Genomic DNA, 16,838 nt, shown 5'->3' with positions numbered 1-16,838 from the left:
GCTTCTGCGCACAAGTGGGTCGCAATTCGGTGCATCTGTGCATGATGTCACTGCGCGCATCTGCGCATGCGCGACATGCCAAACCCGGAAGTAATCCGTTCCGTTACTTCCGGGTTCGGCGCATTCGTAACCCATGCCATTCGCTATCTGCAGCGAACGCAACACGAGGTATGACTGTACATGTCCAATAGCAGCATGTAAAAGGCTGTCCAGGCAATTGCTAGGATAATCCCAATTTATTTTGTGAAGCCAGCTTTTCACTTCAATCCTACCCAAGTTCTGGCAAGTGGCTCAGCAAAATTATTTTGGGAGTGGGCTTCAAACATGTAAGCACCACTGTTGCATTACATTCATTTTGAAACCTTGTGAGTAATTTGAAACCATCGTTTGCACTACAACAGAGTTGGTGCCAAAATGTCAGGAATAAAATTGTCTTAAGAAATGGGATGGAAACTATTCAGAGCAGCCTTGCATGGAAAACAATACAAGAGCAATTTTCATTATATATGACAAGAACACCAAATTTTAAATATTTTATTTATTGTACAAACTATTTACAGAATAATCTATTAGAGGATTACATAATCTTGCTTAATTCCTTTTGGAGCTGGCTATCTGGAAACAGGCCTTGGCCAAACTAAAGTAATAGGTCTTGGTTTCTAAAACATGCAAGATAAATTCTCAGATGCAGGCCAAGTCCTCTGGTATCCACAGCAGCTCCAGGTGAAAGAGATCTACTTGAGACTGTACCATGAGCATAACCGCTATCCTAGAAACCAATGCACTTAACATTAGATGGAACAAATTAGGGCCAATGAAAAGGAACAAACCTCCTCAGAAGACACGCATACACACAGTATAGATGGCTAGAGCAAAGCCCGTACCATGTATTTGCACGGGAATCAGGGCAACACACAAGGTTAGGAAAGAACAAGGAAGATTTAGGAAAACCAGAGCCTGTGCATTGAAATTATAAAGCGTTGGGAAGAATGGACCTGATGATGGGGCCAAGAGTAGGAGAAAACACACAAGTGCATTATTAGCTAAGAACCAGCAGCATCCACCACTGCTCTGACTGTGCTTGTGTAAAAAGAAAATCCTTCGCATCTGCAAAGAGGCAAGAAGTGCCAAATACATTTTATTAGGTGAGTGGTTTCAAGCAGAGGATGTCTGCTGAATATCCAGCCACTCAGTCCTCAGTATAAAAACAGATGAGCTCTAAGAAGAAAGGAGGGGATTCCTGAGGAAGATGTAGCAGAACCAACCTCGAGCCACGGCTGGAAAAGCCTCCAATAGACCAGGGAACAAGACAAAGGACTGGAACAGCACCAAGCAGCACCCTACAACCATCAACTGGCTGAGCTGCACAGCATAACCTCCTTTTGGTCCCTGGGGAGAGGATTGGGTAGCATCAAAAGGCATTCAGGAGCCCTAACTGCACTGATTACAGAAGCCGCCCTTAGTGCAATAAGATGGCATGTACATGCTTTTTAAAAGAGCAACTGCTTAAAGGAGGGGAAATATGCCTGCCATGAAGGAAAATACAGTGGTGGTCTCTTAAAATGCCCCAAAAGGAAGGGATTCCTGAGTTGTCCCAATACTCAGAGTTCTAACATTTTTGGCAAAAAAAAATGGCTTGAACTTCTACTTAAGCAAGTTTGCAAATTGTCTTTCCCCCTCTGATCTGCAAATGATTCAGTTTATGTTGGGGGGTACATCTATCTAAAAATAATAATAGCAAAATGTGTCATCTGAAGAAGGATATAGCCCAATCTATGGCAGAATGATTGGACTAAAAATGCTGGCACAACTATAAATTGTATTTTCCCTAAGTTTGTTCTTATGAGACATCCAATTAAGAGTCTAGTCTTGGGGCGGGGCGGGGGTGGGGAGAATCCCTCAATCCAAGCAGTCATATTGTAGGCTCCTCCCATTTAGTAACAGCCACCAACATCTCTCTCCTGACCAGGAGAAATGCACTTCAGGTGCCAACAAAATATTCAGTTCACAATCCAATCACATTTTGGCTTTGCTGACAAAAAGAAAAAATGGCTAGGCTGCCAGCAGGGATCCCTGAATTCCCACTCCTTCATTGCCAAGGAAATGGGAGCAGTGGAAAGGACATGTTCAGAATTAAGAGATCAGTTGTACAAGACAACTCATATTAGCTTCCTCATGTAGTCTGAAGAGTGGGTAGTGCAATGTGTTGCCTTGCAGACCCACTTCATTTTTGCCTGGATAAGCACCCACAGTTTAACCACCCCCCACTCTAAATGTCATGGAATGCTCAGAACACAAAAAGCAGGTTATTTGGGGGGGGGGGGGACAGGTAGCAATACCTTATTTAACAATTCTCTGCCAGAAGCATGCTAGAGAAGACTCTGGCTGTCATGTGGGAGAGGTAGACGCCTGTCTGTGTAGAATAGGAGAGAGAATGAGCTACTGGACCCAATCCAATACTGATCACCTCACTCTACCTGCATACAAATGTATGTTTGATGCATACAATCATAGCTGCCTCTTGGCCTACCACCACTGCATTCTAAGTACCTCAAAAGGTCAGTGCTAGCATATGCATCAGACCTCAGATAGATACATCCATCTATCCTCTGAGGAAGGGAAATTAGTTGGATGGTAGGGAAAACGAGTTCCTGCCAAAGTTCATGACCATGGTCAGAAATAGGGATGGGAGGAGAAACAAGTTTCTTCCAGTTCCGTGGCAAAGGCAACAGAAGCTGCTGCCACCGCAGAAATAATATCCTGTTGCCAGCTCTTGGTAGAGGTAGAACGAGGTCACTGTCAGTATCAGCACTAGTGATCCAGTGACATAAATGCTGCCTTCCCTCTTCTGCAAGAACAAGTGCTGACAGCATCCAGGGGAAAGTGGCTACGAAAATTAAAAAGCAAGGTGGGGGTGGATTTTATGCCTTCCAGTAACATCAAAGTGGAAAGGAGATTAACCTGTGTGAAAACTTGGGCAAAGGCATGGAAAAGTATTAAGGCTTCCCATAATCTGGGGATTTAGAGCTCCATAGTGGTCCATTCATCCCCAAAGCAACTGGAATATTGTAAGTTACAGATCTCCTCCTCTACCAAATTGGAAATCTTGCTTATGAGCTTTCTTCCTTCAGAAAACCAGACAAGTAACATCCTGTGAAATGCAAGTACCATGTCACCCCGAGAGAAGAACTCCACTCCATCTCATGTACCATACTGGAAAGGGGAAGGGGCAATATGTGCTCCCAATAATGTACTTCAGACATGGGGAGGCCTCCATGTGGCATTGCAGATTGACATTTCTGTTTGCGTGGTGCCTCTGCTCCGTTCTCCATTGCCCTTAGGTTGGGCATGAGACTGGAGTAGTGAAGTGGGGCTGGGCAATGCCCTGAAGAATTAAGGAAGCGAGATGGACTCCTCCTGTGGGAGTCAGAGCATGCCAAAACCCTCACAGCCCTCGCTGATGGCCAGCTGCAGCATCTTGTGCACCTCTTCATAGGAATCGTAAGTGGGGAGGCACAGCTGGTTAAAACTGAAAGAAAAAACAAAACTAGTACATAGCATGAGACATGTACACATAATGCTTTCAGCATTTGATAGGCAAGAGTAACCCACTTGAGCAGTTATATGGCATTAAAAATTATCTCAAAATACAGCATGGGCAAGATCAATGGAAGGCTGCTCATGATCCATATAAAGCTTGCTGCAGGTGACAGAAAGACTCAGTGACAGGTACTCACCAAGTATGGGCTGTTGGCAGTGTACTGTGCGTCGGAGCTGCAATGATCTGGAAAGATGGGCAAAGTGCAGCAAATCCTCCAGGAGGCAGCTGAGAAGAACCAGTGGTGAATTGCAACAGCCTGGCCAGTTCCTCTTGTGTGAAACTGGAGACCACTGTCCAAAACCACCGCATAACCTGGAAGACACAGCAAGAGGTAGGGGAAGCAAGGACAGTGGGGGGGGGACCTACTAAATTTCTTGCAAACCACCCAGTTGTGAGCACAGGCCAGAAAATGAATTAATGTATGCTACCATAATCATACCTCCCAAAGCAATATTTTACTTTAAGCTCCACTGCTACTTTTGATGTTTCTTTGGGACCTTTTTACAACAACAGCAAAAATGCTATGTAATAAAATTACAGGAGTGCACAAATGTCTGCTGTTGCTAAGTAACTTAAAGCAGTGTTTTTCAAGCACTGTTCCGTGGCACACTAGTGTGCCGCGAGATGTTGCCTGGTGTGCCGTGGGAAAAATTGTGTTTATTTGATTCCTATTCAAGAGAATTACTTTATATATAGTCAATATAGGCACAGAGTTAAATTTTTTAACATTTTCTAATGGTGGTGTGCCTCGTGATTTTTTTCACAAAACAAGTGTGCCCTTGCCCAAAAAAGGTTGAAAAACACTGACTTAAAGGTCTGGCCCAAAGGCAGCACTGCCCTTAACTGAGAAAGCGTAAAAGATGCACGTATAAAGAGCTTTCATGAGGTGCTAAAAGCCAACCAAAGGAAAACAAAGTATTATTTCCTCATGAACACATACATAATCACTGTCTCAGTCATGACCTACACAAAGTACAACCAATCCAGTCTGGTAGAGCATGCAATTAATCTTTCCTACCTTCTCTCGGAAGTGCCAAGAACCTCCCACTACTACAGCATGTGCTTTGAAATCACAGACACTGATGTCTCCAGTACCACACATCAGCAACTGGAAGAAAATAAAGTTTCAGTCAGAGTACAGTTGTGGTTTTCCCTTTAAACTAGGTACCATTCAATTAACATAGTCAGCTTTGTATCTTTGATGCTCAGAATTAAAAGCTAGAGCTATCACTCCTTCTAGGTTTTAAAACTTTCTGCTCTAATGCAGCATTGGGGACTTGGTAACTTAAACATGTGTCCAAATTACCCTTGTTAACTATTACAGTATGCAAAGTTCTGGGAAAAAAGAAGTCTGATGACATTATATCTCGGGCGTGGCATATACTGTAGGGAATAGTAATCTGAACTAGAGCACCAGAGTGTTGTTTAAGCTGCAGGGTTGGATAGAAGACTTTTTAGTGCTGGGGTCACAGAATCAAGCAATTGTTGCTTTATTATTACAAGGCAAAGGAAGGGAAGAACAGAGATTCAGCTGGGTTGGAAAGGCACTTGAAATTGCCTAACAGACCAGTAGAAACTAAGTTTTGAGTGAACATATATTTTGTGCTGGGTAAAAGTTTATCTAGTTTATATGGAAAGCATCATAAAAATTGGTATGGTTAAAATTATGTATGTTACTATATCCATACAGGGAATGCTTGTAAATGGGGGTTCCCCGCTCTTCCTTACCCCCAGCTATCTCACATTCATCTGAGGAAGGTGTAACAGTATCAAAGACAGCAAATATCTTAGTTTACCTCAAGTTCATTTTCATCAAAAATAGCAAGGAGGTTTTCAGGGACCAGTTCATTGAGACCTAGAAGATGAGAGCAGAATAGATAAAAACCATGCCAACCAGGCAAGGGCATCAACAAAGCACAATCTGTTGTGCCTTGTTTAATGTAAGTTATATTAAGTTTGAACATTAATTTAAAAAAAGTGCACACCATACACCACATTACCTTTCAAGAAGTGTTCCACTTCCTCTCTAACCTGATTCGCCAGTCTGTACTGTGCAAGCAGATTCAGGTAGAAAATTTTATTCTCATTTGTAACTGGCATTTGAGCACCACCTGTTACCAGCTCAACCTCCTGAAAACAAGGCATGAGAGAATTTATGAGTGGAGTCCCATCTACTTTATAAATCCACACAATGATGAATCCTTCACATCTTTCTCCTCCTTTTGAGATAAAAGGATTTCAAAATGCACCATCCTAACCAATGGTTCTTACCTTCTCAAGTTGTCCTGATCTGCTGTATTTTTCCTCAGCAAAGACTAGCTCCATCTCACTCACATCATTATTCAGGATGAAACAAACTTTAGATTTATAGAACTCTGGGTCATCTGTCTCAAAATACTAAGAGGAAAAACAGAATAGGAAGGAGATAGAGAAGAAGGATAGAAAATAAATTTAGTTTGTGCTATAGAATTGTGCTTGGTCTCTGCTTTTATACTCGAAAGCAGAACAAAACCCACGGGCAATGTTACCTTATAATGCATCCGCAATCCTATGATTTGAGCCAAAAAAGACCGGGTGAAACGAGCTCTCACCAGCTGCTTGTAAGCCCCTCCCAAAGATGACTCATAGAGGCACTTTCCAACCAAGCGCCCTGCGAATTCATACACTTTCAGCCGCAGAAAAGGTGACCGGTTGGGGTTGGGATGTACCTACAAACAAGGCAGCTCACAGTTACTGCAACAATTACTACAGCTTAGAATAAGCTCTCATTTAGAATTAGATTTAACACCTGAAAAAGACCCACATACTCTTCTTGTTGTACTCTGTGGTCAAAGATCTTCACATCCTTAAAAGTTTGCTTTTCTGAGTGTATTCTCAACAGCACTGAAACAGGCATGCTGGTACACAAGCATACCATATATAGTTTGCAAAAAAACAGTGTTACTTTCTATATTTTAGAAAATATGATTTAGGAAATCAAATTACAGATTGCAATTCTCATACCTGCCATAGAATTTATCTGTACTACTCATGACAATTCATCTTCCTATTTAAGTTTGCCTTTTAGTACCCCCATGAAAGAGGCAAACCAATTCTCTTTCTGCTTACAGGACAAACTAGAAAAAGCCTGAAAAAGAATGTGAATTCTCAACAGAAAGCATGAACAGCTGCAATGCTTCCTGTTTCCACCAATGAATGACGGGAAAATACCAACCAGAGCTTGGTTGTTGTCACTGAAGCGGGTAAAAAGTTGATTGGTAGTGTCAAATAAAGCTTTACAGATCAATTCAAACCACTCTCTGCGAGGACCTCCCCAGTCCAAGGCTACAAGACAGAACAAATCAGAGACCAGTTAGATCTTGAGGTAATCCTATGCCTTCTAAAACACACCTGTCAAGAAAAAACTCTTCACTTTAGAGGGAGTCCCATACTACTGTATACTATTATATGCAACATGATTCTCTACACAAAGTGGGATAAATGTAACACCCATATACTTTTTTTCCCCCATTAGTTCTTTCTAGCACACCAGGCACCTTATATTCAGACAAGATAATAAAAGGATGTAATGTAAATTAACTAGATTGGGATTCACAAAACCTGATCAGGCCAAAGACCCATCTAGCTCAGTATCCTGTTCTTACAGTGGCCATGGGCAGCCTGCAAACAGAACGTAATAGCATTTTCACTTAGCTTTACTATATAGCCAGTGTGAAGGTGGTTGGGGAATAAATCTATAGATGCTTATGAGATATTATGGAAACTTCAGAAAAAAATGGTTGCTAGTAGTAGAAAACCAAACTCTCTTTTTTCTGGCAGCAATAATGCAATTACAGGTTAACTCACCTTCTTCATCCTGGAAAATCACTTCAAAGTTTTTGCTCCAGTCAGAAACAGAAAAATTCCTTGTTGCCCTCAGTGACTAGGAATATAAGGAAAATGCAGTATAAACTGATGTTTGCAACCAAGAGGCTAACACGAGATCTCATTTTCAGGAACTGGCAATTCTCCAATACTTGTTTCTACTGCCTTCTCTCATCTGTAGATACTGCTCTTCAGTGGAGTATAGTAGTATTATTTAATACTCATCCCCCTCCAGAGCTTATCTTCTAGAGTTGGCTTAAAATACCACTTACCATTGCTTCTGTAGGGTAACTTCTGTGGTACTCGAGACGCAACTCCAAGATTCTTCTCAGTAGCATTTTTGCATCTCAGTTTAATGCGTCATTTTGCATTCTGTTTTTATTTCTAATGTGTGTTTATGCATATCTATCACATACAAAAATGAGCATACGCATTCATGCTGTATAAATATTTTGTCTTGTTTGCAGTCAAAATCACTAATGGATCTATATCCCTCTTAATTGTAGCTTATATACCCTTTATTTGCTTTATCTGAAAAAATAAACCTATGCTGCCAGTACTTGTAGTAGACCAGTATACAGTAAGCAGCACATAAACGGCGCACAGAAATCTACCAAACCATTCCACGTTCCAAATCCTATATTAGTAATCCAAGAATAGAGAGAACAATGTGAAAAATCTAATACAGAAGCCACAAACAGAAAACTCATTCAAGTTAATGCAACAGGAAACTTTCAGTCTTTAAAGTTCCTTTAGCCAGGCTCCTGTGGATATTGACAAAGGTAAGTCTGATCAGATGAAATATTGAAGAAGTTACGCACAAATGTTAGACAGGGTGCCGGCGTTTGTCCCCTGTTTCGCCCATGGACAGTTTCGGGCTTCTTCAGTAAATTCTTTCTCAGGGTTTACTGTATTTTCATACATTCACTGGTGGTATAAGCCAAACCTTATTAGTATTTAAACATTCAATACAAAAGTTATCAAAATTTCTAAATAATGAATAAATGCTTAAGCCAAGAAAGAACTTAGCATATGAAGTGTAAGTATTGATCCTTGTATTAATTTTTTCAGAAATGATGTAGAAATCCTTGATTATTCATACAATGAATGTTTAAATATTAATTAGGTTTGGTTTATATCACCAGTGAAAGTATGTAAATATACCAAAACCCTGAGGGAGAATATTCTGAAGAAGATTAAATGTTGTAGCTAAGATGAGATGTAACATGTAAATTGTAAGTATTGACTTTTGTACTTGTCTGTTCAGACATTATTTAGAAATTTTGATAACTTTTGTATTGAATGTTTAAATACTAATAAGGTTTGGCTTATACCACCAGTGAATGTAAGAGATTATTGGATCTATAAAGCACAATATAAGAGTTATAAATAATACTCCCCACTGAGGAATGTGGCTCTTGACATGAAAAGGATCCACACTACTGAGCTACAGGGACTGAAAGTGCTGGGTTTTTTCAATTATAAATCTTTGAAGAGCTCTCGTCCTCATTTCCTAAGTGCTCACAAATAAGTGTGTTTCATGACTTGCCCTCATGACACATACTCTCATTTTAATGCACTGCTCCCCTCAAGACTAAGCTTGCTTTGAACAAAATATTTAAAACGACTAGAAATGTCAAGCCATAGAATCTCTGTTCCATTTATAGCCACAGCAAAACCAGAAAACTAAAAAAAAAAAAAAAAAAAAAAACCTATGGCAACTCTTGGCTCTGATATAGTAGACAGTCAAATAATTTAAAGCCATTTGCTGCTTACCAGTGAGAGCACATCCTCTGGTTTACACTCACAATAATCTTCATCTTCTACTTAAAATGTTTTAGTTTCCCCCCACCCTTGGAAGTTTAATTCCCTTTATTTTATCCGTCTGCCGCACTAAAACTAATTATGTTGTAAGAGCTCGCATAACAAGGAGACTAGGATTCACGTCCTCCTCCCCCTTCCCCGAACTTATTATTTATGTATTCCTTGGATTTATGTACCACCTTTCTGCCAAGGCACCCAAGCTGGTTTACAATTTTAAAACACTAAAACTAATACAGTATATAAAATGTAGAAGGGCAAGTGTCATTCAGCAAACTAGGAGTTGATGGTACGCATGCTCCCTGGCCTGGGTTCCCTCACAGCATGCAGGTCTTTAGCAGCTCCAGCAGAGATGGGGGAGCAGCTGCCCAAGCATCTCTCTCAGGCTGTTGATGGTTCTGTCAGGAGCTGATGGTTTGTGCGCTTCCTGCCATGGGCTGCCTCGCTTCTCATTGAGGCTTTGCCACATTAAAAATGACTAATAGTTGGTTTAACACAGACCTCTCTGGTCATAGGCAATTAAATATTTTAGAGGAAGATGTAAAATCAGAATATGTGTGAATAAACTATCACCCTGAATTCATATCACTCTAGTCCATTCTGTAGCTCAAGGTGAGACAACATGGAACAGGAAGGAAATGATCTACAGAACTTCTCTAAAAATATGCTACACTCCAAGCTTTCTATATCACAGACGCACTCACCGAGTCCAGAAGGTTGTGGCGGCTGACTTTTAGAGTAACTTTTGAATGGGGCCTCTTCATGTGCACCTGGCGCAACTCCCTCTGGAAGAAGTTTACTTTGTCCTGAAAGGTCTCTGAGCCTCCTGAAACCAACAAGCCCATTGTCATATTTGTTTCCTTCAAAACACCTTACAAGGTCATATCTGTTTCAGAAATGTCATAAAATATGACAGATTATCATCCCAAGAGGAGTAAATAGATTCAGTACAAAGGATTTGAGAAAACAAAGGGATACATATCATAGTTTTAAAAACTTGTAAAGACTATTTTGTGGAGACAGAACATAAACATTGCACTCATTAACATTTCCTTGTCTCTAGTATTTCCTCATATCTGTATTTGTGCACACACTCTGGCTATATCACATACACATGGGCTCAGGGTTTAAACCTCCCTATTCTGGGACCAAGCTGGAGAAGTTAAATAGTGCTTTTAAACAAATATATTTAAAGAATAGGAGGGGGAGGGAGAGAATGGATAACCTCAACACATACATAGTTATGTGAACTCTTCTAAAGAGATATCAGGAAGAGAGCAACGGACTAAAATTTATCAAAACAGGGGAAACGTGTGTGATTGGTCTATAATAATTACAATATCCTAAATCAAGCTGAACTACTCAACATTTATAAACAAACACTGAGCTAAGCAGTACACCACAACATAAAAAGGATGCAATCCATTATGAAAATGCTTGCAGTCTACGCCATAGAATGGCAGCTGTCCTCTGTAGTATGTGTTAAGCAAGCTGTGATGCATTAGATACAGTACCATGCAACAGAATTTTATGCCCCAGACTCTTTTTACCTATATTTTTATGCAGCGAGCGAATGAAAGTTGCCGCCAAGATGTTCCTCTCCTTGCAGCTCAGCTCTACAGGAGGCTGAATCCCATCATCCACCACTAACGTCAGCAGTTTGTGCACAGGGTCAGGCCCGTGGTAAGAAAACTAGCAGCAAAGAAATGCAGGAAAGGGTGGGGAATCATTTACCAGAAAGCACAGCACATTGATCAGATGTGGCAAGGTTACCCTCTGGGCACATTTCCTTGTCCCTCTATCTGCTCAGAACCAGTTAATAGCAAAGCTGCTGGAAGCCTACAGCTGAGATGAAGGTTTTATAAATTGCAATTCCTGTAGAATGAGCCTCAGTACATGCTTCATTAGGGGAGGAAGGGAAATTACAAGAAAAAAAGAACCTGAAAGCTATATTGCAGGATGCACTATAGAAAACCACAGCAGACTCCCAAGCAAATCTAAAAACCTAACAGTAAAAGTTTTCAATCTTATGTGATTAGGCTGACAAATGGAATATACCTTTCACAAAACAAATCCAATTATTCACTGGGGAATTTTACCAACATACCTTGGTGCCAGGACATACTCTGAAGGTAAACAGGCGCCAAGGAATGATCTTCAAGTAGAACTCCTTTACTGAGAATTGCTTTGAAGTAAAAGAACAAAAACAATGGAGAGTCACATGTTAAAAAAAGGAACCAATCTGAAAGAACTTGAACAATGGTCAACTCCGTTTTTTTCTAACAACCCAGCAGCCACCATAAAATGTAGCCACAGGTCAGCTCTCTGGTTAGCAGAGCAATAATCCAAGAAGTCCTGAACAATTTCGTCTCCAATATATTCTTGGAAAAGTACACCAGCTGTTTCATAGCACAATACACAGTCCCTCACAACAGTAATAATGGCCAACAACCATAGGGAAATGGTTCCTGGAAGCCGAATGATAACACAGCCACACATAATAGTAATAAATCATGTGCAACTAGGGAATAGACAAGCTATTCTTACCTTGGGTGAAACATAGCAATACACTTTTTTTGGCTTCTTCACTTTCTCAGGGGTCTGGCTGTCAGAAGGAGAGTCTTCATCCTCATCTTCTGTAGCAGTGGAAGGTCGGCGCTGAGAGGAACCCCAATGCAGGGGTGGAAGTTGCCACTGGGTATTGGCATAGCTACTAGCATTGTAAAGGTAGGCCTCAAAATAGATACTGACCCCTGAGGTAGAAACATTTCGCTCCACGATACTCTTTTCATTCTCTGTAAGATACAAACCTCACTTGTTATGAGGCTAAAATGTCAGACTGATACTGCTGGACGACAGGCAAGATACAAATGCAATAAATGAAATACATATTAACTTTCAATGGCTGGCAACAGCACCATGGGAAAGAGTTAACATGGAAGTAAAAATAATGTATTTTTCTAAACTTACCATTTAAAACAATTATATCGAACTCTCCATTGCTAATAGGCTGGCTTTGGTAGGAGATGCAGGCACGGAAACATCCCCTACGGAGTAGGGTGAGTCTCAGAAAAACTTGATAAGTCTGTCGATTAGACACCACAGACTTTTCAAACAAAACATCAGACGGTTCTTCTTCTTGGGGACCAAGCTAGACAAAATGAATATAAGTTAGACTATATCAGTGTATTCCAGTCTTAGAGAAGATAGAGCAGAGATGGACTCACCTCATGGATTGAGAGGCTGTAGTTGTGCTCATCTATCAGTGATACCGAGTTACTGGTAGGATTATTATACTCATCTCTAGGAACTATCTGCAGAGTGTGAGGCTGCCCACATGTCAGCACCAAAGTGGAGAAATGGCAAACAATTTTGGTTTTCGAAGGAACCACCATTCCTGAAATAAGGAACAACACCCAGCTTAGATTCACACGTGGTGTAGTGGTTAAGAGTGGTAGACTCGTAATCTGGTGAACCGGGTTCACGCCTCCACTCCTCCACATGCAGCTGCTGGGTGACCTTGGGTTAATCACACTTCTTTGAAGTCTCTCAGCCCCACTCACCTCACAGAGTGTTTGTTGTGGGGGAGGAAGGGAAAGGAGAATGTTAGCCACTTTGAGACTCCTTTGGGTAGTGATAAAGCGGGGTATCAAATCCAAACTTCTTCTTCTTCTAATATTACAAGGAGCGTATTACAAAGACATGCTTTCCTTTCTATGCCTTGGTTTGTTATTGGCCCTAAAAGGCCTTACCTGGCTGAAATACTTTGTAGTAAGGGCTATATGCCACATTCAAGCCTCCAAGTTTTATGCTGATTTCATAGCGCCCAGCCTTCCGCACAGTAAATGCCACCTTCACCACATTGGAACTGGGCTCCTGAAGTACTTCCTGGGTCACAGGAATATCCATTGCTAGCTCCACATGGCAGATGTGAACTCGCAGGCCCACAGGACGAAGAGCAGGGAAGGGCTGGCCATTCTTATAGAATAACTGCATGGGGATTTAAAAAGTAAATGCAAAACAGCATCTTAACATGCCATATCACAATTAGTGCCCAATATTAGGGTGATGAACGGAACTGTAATTATTGAAGAACATAAGAAGAGCCCTTCTGGAACAGACCAGAGGCTTATCTAAACTGGCATCCTGTTTCCCAGAGTGGCCAACCAGATGCCTGTGGAAAGCCTACAGGTAGGACATGAGCACAATAGCCTTCTCTTGTTGTTCCCAGCAACTGGTATTCAGATTTGCTGCCTTTGATCCTAGAGGTATTATACCAGCCAACATGACTAGTGATCACTGATAGCTTATTCCCTCTGCGCTTACAACATCCCTGATATAAATGCTAGCACCATTTGCAAAAAAAAATAAATCATGCCCAATCATGCTTCAAGATATGTGCCCACCAAATTTTAAATATGCATTCAAAGCAAATTCAACAAAAACAAACCCAGAAGGAAAGAGCGATACCAGGTTTGACCTGTCTAAACTTAGCAGTCAGAAGCTCACCCAAACTCACTGCAAAAGCAAAAATGTAGGAGAGATCCTCAATATACTGCCTAGTCTGTGCTGTTGATAACCACCAGCATTAAGCTGTTCAGCCGAAGTAACAAAACTGGCACAAAACCTCCAAGGAACAGTACCATAATCTCTAAAGAGGTTTGTCTTGAAATAAAATTTAGATCCACTCCTCAGGTTTTCATGGAAATAGAAAATATTCACTTACATGTACTCGGAAGGCCATGCTGTGGCCCACCTCATAGGGGTCCTTCCAGTCCCAGAAGACTTTGCAAGAGCGGGGGTCCAAGTAGTTGCCTCGCACGTAGTCATAAATTGTCCGCTCTCCTCTGCGCTCCCGGTCCTCATGCTGGAGGAAGCTGACTACACGTGCGGCAAGCTCAAAGAGGAACTTAATGGTGAAAAAGAAAGCTACCACAGATACTGTGATCCCACCTATAGAAAGGAAAAAAATACACTGTAGTTATTAATCCAAGAAGGCACTGAAAATCAATCACCATGGAGGCTCTAGTTGAGAGTTTACAACAATTAACCCTGGAGATCTCAGAAGGGCTAGCTCTACCATTAACAGTTGATTCTGAGGCAACAAACTGTAAACTGCACATAGTTTATTATATTTTACCCCCATGGCATGGAAGTATCATTTTAATGTTCTACTACAGGCACTAAAATGTCTGCCTCAAAGACTGCTGTCACCAAAAGCTAAGGAAAGAAACTGAGGAAGATTCGGGACCAATGATAAGGCTAGGAGAAAATGGCATGTAAGTTAAACACAGTATTAGCAAAACAGACAATGAAGTCCACATGAATGAATTAAAAGAAGTTACAGGCTTCTTCTGGATTTTGTAAAAATACTTTATCTGCTTACCAATAACGTAAAACATCAGGTCCCTTCAATGAGAGACACAGCCGAGGATCACAGCTGCATCTGGAATACAGAAAGCTGATTTAGTTCAATATCCCTTTCACTGCAAATCTCGCAATATAGTGTTTGGTCCCTAAGAAAATGCACCATACTTCCTTATTTCTCAAACCTGCCCTCCATTTAAAGAAAAACAAATAAAACTAATGTATAACTGTTCTGCAGCACAGAATTACAAAGCGAGGTAATACAAACCAATTAGAAGCACCACTATATATCAGGTTATTTTGAGTATCAGAAATTGAAGATCACTAAAATTATCCAGTGAAGGTTAAAAAACAAACATAGATAAGTCTGTTTCTTACACAGAGTCATAGCCTACTTTTAAATCTGAACAAGTTTCCAAAGCAGCTCACAATATTAACTTTAGAATAATTTAAACAATAAAAATGAAATACCAGAGCAGCAGACAGAATGAATAAATGCATAGAAGCAGAATCAGCAACAACAGAAAACCCAGCAAATAGTACCATAAGTACAACTGTACTTAGCAGTGAATCATGTTTTATTAAGAAGCTTTGGGCAAATAAAGAGGTCTTAACCTGAGACAAGTATTCCATAAATGGGTCATCACCACGCACCACCAGAAAGGTTGTCTCCTCAGTTGTCACCCACCTCAGCCCTGGAGAAAGGGTACCAGGTAGGTTGGCATATTGAATTTTATGGCACATCAACTCCTAGGCCATATTGTGCTACACACTAGAGTTATTGTAAATGCATAATTCTTTCATTAGCAATTTGTTCCCAATAGTCCAGTCTTAAAAAGACTGCAGTCATCTAGAGCAACATGTTTTATAGTATTGTCAGCTAACAGAAGTAGCATATAAACTATGCTGAAAGTCTATACTGAGCTTTATTCCTTTCTGACCGGCAGTTCTACTAAGCTGCAGTTCACAGCCCACACAGCTAGGTTCACCACCATTTTCCACTGATTGGCCAGGGAGAGGGGGCATACCTTTACACCAGCTCCCATGCCCTGAAAGACAATAGGGGAGTGTCCATTCATCAGGAACTTAGTTCAGCATGCAGAAACCAGGAAAAAAGCAGCAGAAGGGAATGTCATCATTGAGACAAATAATCCTGGAACTTGCAATACAGGTTCACAGCTCGGGAGTCAAACACGGCAATTGGGCAACTATCCCAAGTAGTGGCACTCCGCATTGTCCCACTATGCAGCCCTCAAAAAACTTGCTAGGAGATCACCTGAAGTGAAAGACAAATACATAATCAATACATGTATATTTTTTAAAAAATATGGACAACAGTTCAATAGCACCACTTCAGTTCTTAAACTGACTGAGCCAAAATCCAAGCATGACATCAGCAAATAGACCACATCATATAACTTCAACAGCACTAGAACTTGTTTATATATTTACCAGATTTTATGTTCTGAAACTTAGAGCAGCTTTGCCCAAGATGATGTACATGTAGAAATGTCTTTTATATATATAAAATGTACATGTACCATAATGTTTCACAAGAATGCAGCTGAACATATAATGGATTGGAGAGGGGACAAAGGAAGAGGTCAGATGTGTTGTATGCACACCATTCACAAAATTAGATTGTGTTAGTCCTGTGTGGCAACACTGGAAAGCAAAGCAGCAGCAGCAACAAAGTGCAGGGGAGGGGAGGACCAACTCAGCAGCAATGATATCCATTAGCATTGACAACAGTGTGTCTTCTTACTCAGAATGAAACAAAAAGAGGGTCTCAAAAATAATTGTTTTTAGAAATGCCATGCTAGGTTTTGTCCAAAACGCTGACTGTCATCCAATTATTCTTTAGTGGGAACTATAAAGGGGAATTTAAAAAAACACACCTATAAATGGGAAAGCAGAAAATACACCACTACCAATGCCTGCAAAACATTTAAACTATCAAGCAACTACTACTCTAATCTTACATGGTTAAGTATTGGCTATTTTCCCCAACTCCAAGAGGTCTGTAGTTTAAGTAGTCTTGTTTGTTACACATTTCCAAATTATTGAGATAGGAAATTGTATCCAACACCTTCACTGGTTTTTAACTAATGTCTCAAGTTTCCTCCTTTTAACATTTCTGAGGAAACCCCACTTGCCCAAGCATTCCTTCTTCTCCTAGCTGAAC

The 16,838-nt window shown here is 40.7% G+C and overlaps 1 protein-coding gene across 1 annotated transcript; it reads right to left on the bottom strand.

The window, feature by feature from the left end:
* Window positions 1–2,318: 2,318 nt before the first annotated feature.
* AREL1 (apoptosis resistant E3 ubiquitin protein ligase 1) lies at window positions 2,319–15,927 on the bottom strand. Its single transcript, XM_033142665.1, has 19 exons — window positions 15,682–15,927; window positions 14,673–14,732; window positions 14,013–14,239; window positions 13,039–13,276; window positions 12,514–12,683; window positions 12,257–12,437; window positions 11,834–12,081; window positions 11,394–11,471; window positions 10,837–10,978; window positions 9,991–10,112; window positions 7,448–7,523; window positions 6,816–6,925; window positions 6,130–6,309; window positions 5,873–5,998; window positions 5,602–5,731; window positions 5,398–5,456; window positions 4,620–4,709; window positions 3,738–3,913; window positions 2,319–3,529 (listed from the first exon to the last, which is right to left on the bottom strand). The coding sequence occupies exons 2-19, from the start codon at window positions 14,686–14,688 to the stop codon at window positions 3,427–3,429; spliced, it is 2,472 nt and encodes an 823-aa protein (XP_032998556.1). The 5' UTR covers window positions 14,689–14,732; window positions 15,682–15,927; the 3' UTR covers window positions 2,319–3,426.
* Between the last annotated feature and the right edge of the window lie 911 nt (window positions 15,928–16,838).

Source organism: Lacerta agilis, chromosome 1, assembly GCF_009819535.1.
Source record: "Lacerta agilis isolate rLacAgi1 chromosome 1, rLacAgi1.pri, whole genome shotgun sequence".
NCBI lineage: Eukaryota > Metazoa > Chordata > Lepidosauria > Squamata > Lacertidae > Lacerta > Lacerta agilis.
The sequence above is the reverse complement of the archived record's forward strand: the minus strand, read 5'-3'. Positions and strand labels throughout refer to the sequence as shown.

Bases quoted from the DNA above. Each gene is read 5' to 3' on its own strand.
- AREL1 (XM_033142665.1), bottom strand. The intron at 5,457-5,601 runs GTAATGTGGTGT...CTCATCTTCTAG, and splicing joins AGTGGAACACTTCTTGAAAG to GTCTCAATGAACTGGTCCCT. The intron at 4,710-5,397 runs GTAAACTAAGAT...ATTTTCTTCCAG, and splicing joins TTGATGAAAATGAACTTGAG to TTGCTGATGTGTGGTACTGG.